The following is a 6,705-nucleotide window of genomic DNA, read 5'->3' on the forward strand; positions in this document are numbered from 1 at the left end:
CGGCCCGCGCCTCATGTCCCGCCGCAAGGCTGGTAGCGCGCCCCGCCGAGTCGACCCCGTGCCTGCCCCCCACTCCGACGACGAGATGGAGATGCCGGACCTCACCATCGATGTGAAGCCGGAGCCAGACGCCGAGCCCTCCCCGGCCCCGCGGCGGGAGCTCTTCGCCCCGAGCAAGGCGCCCCAGCTGGGGCACGCGGGGGGCGATCGCTGCCACTCTTCCGGCTGCCCGCCCGCGCAGGGCTCCCTCCATACCCCCGGCGCACCCAGCTCCTGGGCCCTGTGGACGACTCTGGTCCCTCAGGCATTCGGTAAGCCGCCGGGCCCCTGGCCCAGCGGGGCTCCCTACACCTGGACGCTCGGGTAGGGGGCAACGCCGGCCCCGGCCCCCAGCCCCCTCCCTGACCCTCCGGCTTCCCCTCTCCTTGCGAACCCCGGGCCCCCATCCTGGCCCCGCCCCCACGCTCACCACCCGCTTCCTCCCTGCAGACCGCCAGCCTTGGTCGGACAAACACCCCGATCTGTTGACCTGCGGCCGCTGCCTGCAGACCTTTCCCTTGGAGTCTATCATTGCTTTCATGGAACACAAGAAACAAAGCTGTCCGCTCTTCCGAGGCCCCAGGCCCGGCCCGGGCTCAGGTGAGTGGCCCCCCGCGGGCCCGGCGCTTCCTCAAGTTCAAGGGCTTCCTGCGGGGACCCGCGCGGCCGAGCTGGACAGGCAGGGCACTGAGCGCGACTTCCCCTTTGTGGCTCCCCTTGGGGTGCAGCCTAGGCGTGGCCAGGGCCTGCCCAGTCCTAGGTGGTGGGGGTGGGGGCCAGCCAAGCTGGGCGGGTGGCCCATTGGGTGTGGCCAGGCCCTGCAGAAGACTGGCCTGGGGGTTTGCCACAGGCACCCCCGAATCTGGTTTCACTTCTCCTTCCCCTTGGCCAGAAATAACTGGCCAGGTGGCTGGACCTAGGGTGGTAGTGAGGAGGACCTCTGGGAAGGGACCTGTGTGTTTGGGGAGGGTGGGGAGAGCAGCGACGGGGGAGGGGCAGCCCAAACCAGCTAGAGAGAGTGCTTGCCGCCCCTCCCACCTCCTCCACCCTCTGATGCTTTCTACTGTAGAGCCAGGGAGAGGGGCTGCTGTCCTCTGCCCCTGATGGAATCTCCCAGGCCTGGGTGGTGGTGGTGGGAAGTCCCCCAGGGCATCAGGACTCAAGGGATCCGGATCCCTGGGTCCCATGGGACTAGTTCACATGTAATACTTTTCCTGTCCTCTTTCTGGAGTCTCGGGTCTGCTCTGAGGGAGGGTCTGGAGGTGATAGAAAGGACCAAGGGAGGGAGGGACAGCAGTCCTGATGGTTGGGAGCTGAAAAGATCCCCTGGTGGGCTCCTGGACCATTGTGATGGGATTATTGGATTAGCCCGATTGGTTTTATTGGGGCGAGCCTAGGGTGCAGTCCCTGGTTAACCGCTGCAGCCTTTCGAACCAACCCACCCGCCCCGCCGCTCCTGGGGAGGCAGCAGCAGCTGTCTTAAGGGATTTACAGCCTCAGGGTCTCCATGAAAGGGCCCGGGTTGGCTTGGCTTAGGTTTGCTTTCGTGCAGATGTTGGGCCTTAAAAAGGGGAGACCCTTGGGATTCACGGATTGGGGCAGTTGAGGAAACTGAGGCTCAGATAGAACCCCGTCCTGGCCTCGTGGCTCTGGTGGGGAGTCAGAGGCTAGGTCCCCCCATCCACCCACCGAGAATTTGAAAGTGTAGGGATGCACCTGTCCACTGAGGTGCTCAGGAAAAAAAAAATGAATGTGGGGTGGCGCCATAGGTCTTGGTTACCACCTAGATCCCGGTGCCCCCTCTGTCCCAAGGTGGGGGTCACTAGATCGTGCAGGCCCGAGACAGAGAAACCCACGCGGGGATAGAGCGTCTAGGTGGGTGTGGTGCTTAAGTTGCCAGTCTCCAGATCTGCGGTGCTTTGATGCCAAACCCAAAGCAGACCTGTTGTCCTGGGGTCAACTCCGGCCCATTGTGGCCCTAGGGGGCAGGGTAGGACTGCCCCGTAGGGTTCCCGAGCCTGCCATTTCCTCCCCCTCGGAGCTAGGGTCGCTGGGAGGCAGAACTGAGAACCCCTCGCACATTGAGGGAACCATCTTCTTGAAAACGTGCTCAGCTGCTCCCCATATATTTGGGGGTGGGGCGTGCCCCTCTGTGCCTCCGTTTTCCCAGCTGGAAGATGGGGACCTGCCTTGAAAAGCAGGGCCTGGCACATAGGAAGCACCCACTGGCCTTGGTCCGCTCTTTGGCTAGCTAGCTGCTACCCCTGCCTGACGGGGCCTGCACCCTTTTCTTCCTTGTGGATTTTTACATCTCTGCCCAGGCGTCTGAACGCCAGCTAGGTGAGAACAGGGAGTTTGTCTGAGGACTGCCTTGTCCCCGCCAGCCAGCCGGCCTGCTGCCCTGAACAGCTGTCGGCTGTGACTACCAGGACTTTGATCACCTGAGCAGGAAGCTCCCCACTAACCACCTTGCCCGGTTCTCTTTCCAGAACACGAGGAGCTGCGTGTCTTGAACTGCCTTCGCTGTGGCCGCCAGTTCACGCATGCCTGGAAGCTGTTGCGCCACGCCCAGTGGGACCACAACATGTCTATCTACCAGACTGAGTCCAACGCTCCTGAGGCCCCGCTGCTGGGCCTGGCCGAGGTGGCCGCGGCCGTGTCCGCTGTGGTGGGGTCCGAGGTGGAGACCAAGGGCCTCCGGGGGAGCGGCCGCCGCAGCCCCACCTGCACCGTGTGCAAGAAGACCCTCAGCTCCTTCAGCAACCTCAAGGTACACATGCGATCCCACACAGGCGAGCGGCCCTATGCATGCGACCAGTGCTCCTACGCCTGCGCCCAGAGCAGCAAACTGAACCGCCACAAGAAGACCCATCGCCAGATGCAGACCCCGAGCCCCTGCTCCAGCGACTCGGGCCAGGTGCAGGCTGCCATCGCACCCCCGGAGCCCGCCAACCACGCCACCGCCCCTGCCACCGCCAGCACCCTTCAGAGCAGCCGTGGGGAGGGGGCTGCTGCCACCGCTGGAGTCCAGGAGCCTGGAGCCCCGGGGGGTGGGGCTTCGCAGGCCAGCCCAGGGGCTACCACCTCAGACCAGGACTCAGAGCCCAGCACGAGCCAGGTGTCCCCTCTGCCGCAGAAGCCAGCGGGCAAGAGCCGGGGCCCTGGGGGAAGCTGCGAGTTCTGCGGGAAGCGCTTCGCCAACAGCAGCAACCTGACTGTGCACCGGCGCTCGCACACGGGGGAGCGGCCGTACACCTGCGAGCTCTGCCCCTATGCCTGCGCCCAGAGCAGCAAGCTGAACCGCCACCGACGTATGCACGGCCAGGGCCCAGGCAGCACCTGCTTCCAGTGCCCCCACTGCTGCGTGCCCTTTGGCCTGCGTGCCACCCTGGACAAGCACCTGCGACAGAAGCACCCTGAGGCGGAAGGGGGCGCCTGAGATTGCCTGCCCTGCCTGTGATATTTGTAGCCCTGTTGCCCTCCGTTCCCAGTAAACGGAGCCTTCTCGGCCCCCCACGTGCTGGTGTGGACTCTTTGTTTTTTTGGGGGGGCCTGGTATCTGAGGTGGGGTGGGAGGCTCCCCTGCTTGGGGTGGACGGCTGGACAGACCGGTTTGGGGTGAGGGGGTGAAGGACAAGGCCGGCCCCCTGCGCCTGGGGCGGCTGGCACGGGAAGCCGCGCTCCCGGTTCCCCGTGTGGGTGAGGCCGGGGCAGGGGCCGAGGCGAGGGCGGGGAGCGGCCTGGACCTGTCGCCAGAGGCCCCTGGGCAAAGAGTCCCTGCCCAGGCTCTGTGCGGGGTGCGGGCCGGTGCCCTGTCCACACCTGCAGGCAGGCCTGGGCCCTCCCACAGCCTGGCGGGGCCCGCGCCTCGCCTCCGCTTTGCAGCCCACACAGCAGCTCTGAACAGCAGCCTGCTGTCCCTGTGCTGGCCACGCATCGGGCTTCCGTGAGGCGGGGATGCCACCAGCGCCCAGACTGCTCCTGTCTGTCCCACAAGGGTGTGCCCCGAGCCCCACCCCCAGACCCAGACCACACTGAGGCAGGGAAGGGAGTTAAATAACGTTCATCTTTATTCCGCCAGAGAGAGCCAGTAGCATGGCAGCTGGAACCCTGCCCCCCATAGTTTGGACCCTCCACAGCACGCCCCACCCCCTTTGCTTAGTGCCGGTAATGGGGACTTCGAGAGCGGGACCGTGATCGCCTAGAAGAGAGAGAGGGGTGATCTCGTGAGGGGAGCTGGGTACCCAGGAGCCTGACACCTCCTGTCGCCCCACCCCCAGCATGCTGGGAAATTCCCCCCCACCCCACCCCCACCCCCCAACACACACTCGGGGCCTGGATGACTTAAGTGGGACAGACTGGGGACTGGGGCTGCAGGGAGCCGCCCTGGTGGAGTGCGGGGCTCCCAAACTGCAAAGTGAGTGGTTCAGGCCCACCAGCAGCTCTGAGCAGAAAGGTGAGGCTTCTGATCCTTGAGAGTTACAGCCTCGAAAACTCACAAGAGCAATTCTATCTTGTCCCGGGTGAAGCTGGGACTGGGGCGGGCGGGCGCCTGCGTGCATACCAGGTCTGGGCCCTCCCATCAAATGCGAGGGCAAGAGGAAGGAAGGCTGCCTGGCTTACCTCCTGGAAGAGCTGTATTCCCGACCTGGGAAGAGAGGAGGAGGGTGAGACAGAGGAGTCCAGAGCTGGCCTGGATGCTGGATGCCCTCCAGACAGGTTAGGCAGGGGACCTGCCACCCCACCCCACCCCTGGGACGGGCTCTGGCTGAAGCAACCACAGGTCATGTACCGCAGGCAAAGGGCCGTGGACAGGCAGCCCGGGTGGGTGGGTGGGGAGGGACGAGGACACTCACTGTAGCGGGGGGAGGGGGAGCGGCTCTGCCGGCTGTACTGACGTTCCCACTCTTCCCTCTCCTTCTCCCGGCGCTCCCGCTCCCTGCAAGGAGGTAGGGAGGTGGTCAAGGGGAAGTGGGGGGGCGCCCTCCTTCAGGCAGTGGCACTCAGCTGCACCCAGAATAAGCAGAGGCCCAGGTCCACGTGGCTCAGAGGGAAGAGTGGTGGGGTGCTAGGGGAGCGGGTGGTGGTTCCATCACTGCCCAGCTCAGGATGCCAGCCTGGGCTCAGGAACCTGCATGTTCTGAGCGTCAGCATGAAGGGGCTCCACTTCAGGGGTGCCTCCTCCAGGCCTGCCCTGATCTGAGTGGCTGGGGCCTGAGAAAGGGCCCTCGTGGCGCAGAGGCCAGGATGAGAGGCCGTTAGCTGTTCCCGCCACTCTGCCCTAGAAGTCCAGCACACAGCAGGAATGCTGTCCACAAGGACCTCCACACCAGCTGCTCCCAGCCACACTGGCCCCAAGGCCTCTCAGATGAGCACCCCTGCTCCGAGGTAAGGGTGGAACCTGGCTGCCCACTCCTTGCCAATGCCCAGCCCACGGCCCTTGGAGGGCCAGGTCTCAGGCCCCAACTGTCAACACTGCAGGCAAGGTCAAACAGCAGGAGGCAGAGAGGAGCCCAGTCTCCCAGCACTGGGCAGGACCCATGCAGGAGGACGGGTGGTTGGCATTTCCCCCTTGAAGAGCACTGTAGGTTATGCAAGTGGCCCAGGCCCTGAGGCCACAGCTGGAGCGGCTGCTGCCCATGAGGGAGCAAGCGAGTGAGGGGGCTCAGGGCCACAGCTGTCAGCCGGGGTGGGCTGGGGGACAAGCAGGGCAGGCCTCCGAGCTAGCAGAGGACAAAGCAGGAGGAGGCCCTGAGACGGGTGAAGGTGGGACCTCACTCTCCAGGTGCCGGCAGGAAGCAGGTAGACCTGCTCCACGGGCTTCCAGAGAAGCCTCTGGGTGGGTCTGAGCCGCCCCCTGCAGGCTAGCTCGCTCGAGTGGCCCTCAGAGCCACTCCGATTCTGGGATGGAAGAGGAGGGCGAAAACGGGGCTGGAGATGGCCAGTCTGCTCAGCCCTGAGGCCTGCCTCGGGGGACCCTCTCAGGGGCAGGGTGGGGTACAGGGAGGGGCCTCGTGGCAGGCCCAGGGTACAGAGACCGCGGCTTGCTCACTTCATGCGGATTTTCCGGGCCATGGCGCGCAGTTCGTCCTCCCGCTCCTGTGGAGAGAGGCTGTGAGGCACCACCCCCGGGCCACGTGTGCTCCATGGTGTCCCACCCGGAGTGGGCAGGCCTTCCCGCACGGTGTCCAGTACCTGCCGCTCATGTTCCTGCTGGATCATCTTCTCCTGGGCCGCCTTTTTATCCGCCCTGACTGCAGGAGGGACAGTCCGGCAGTTACCCTCAGCGCCCACCGCCCCCCTCACCCTCCGGGAGACACTGGAGCAAAGGGCCAGCCTCATCGGGGCTGCCGCTCGCAGAGGGCGGGGAAGGGGACACGCACACTGTCTGTTCAGGGCCTTTTGCATCCGCAGCTTCAGCTTCTCTTGTGGTGTCAGCTTGGGCTGGGGGAGGAGAGACAGGGCTGGGTGGGCATCCTGGGGCACTCAGCCCACCTCAGCTAAGAGCCTGGGACTCGGGGGTGGGGTTGAGTGGGTGGAGGGGCAGGCTATGCACACCTGCCACCAGGTTCTGGGATGCTTGGGGACAGTTGCATGGTCAGAAAAGGAAGCAGGACACCCCCGGACCCTCCACCACTGGGGCTGGCTCTCCCACCCCCCACCCCC

At 65.2% G+C, this 6,705-nt stretch overlaps 2 protein-coding genes across 2 annotated transcripts in view; one reads left to right on the forward strand and one right to left on the reverse strand.

Moving 5' to 3' along the window:
* The first annotated feature begins 13 nt into the window (after positions 1-13).
* ZNF296 (zinc finger protein 296) lies at positions 14-3,478 on the forward strand. The gene is made up of 3 exons (XM_004710565.1): positions 14-311; positions 490-639; positions 2,529-3,478. Exons 1-3 carry the CDS (start codon positions 14-16, stop codon positions 3,476-3,478), a joined length of 1,398 nt encoding a protein of 465 aa, XP_004710622.1.
* A 608-nt stretch (positions 3,479-4,086) lies between these two features.
* The window catches only part of LOC101643957 (CLK4 associating serine/arginine rich protein), a 17,897-nt gene continuing 15,278 nt past the window's right edge, over positions 4,087-6,705 (reverse strand). Inside the window, exons 14-19 of the mRNA XM_004710564.2 lie at positions 6,423-6,483; positions 6,235-6,293; positions 6,092-6,138; positions 4,896-4,978; positions 4,663-4,687; positions 4,087-4,240 (exon numbers count right to left, since the gene is read on the reverse strand). Coding sequence (XP_004710621.1) covers positions 4,198-4,240; positions 4,663-4,687; positions 4,896-4,978; positions 6,092-6,138; positions 6,235-6,293; positions 6,423-6,483 — 318 coding nt within the window. The 3' untranslated portion in view covers positions 4,087-4,197. The remainder of the gene's footprint in view (positions 4,241-4,662; positions 4,688-4,895; positions 4,979-6,091; positions 6,139-6,234; positions 6,294-6,422; positions 6,484-6,705) is intronic.

This window comes from Echinops telfairi, unplaced genomic scaffold, assembly GCF_000313985.2.
Source record: "Echinops telfairi isolate 266 unplaced genomic scaffold, ASM31398v2 ScPeMD7_655;HRSCAF=1070, whole genome shotgun sequence".
NCBI classification, from domain to species: domain Eukaryota; kingdom Metazoa; phylum Chordata; class Mammalia; order Afrosoricida; family Tenrecidae; genus Echinops; species Echinops telfairi.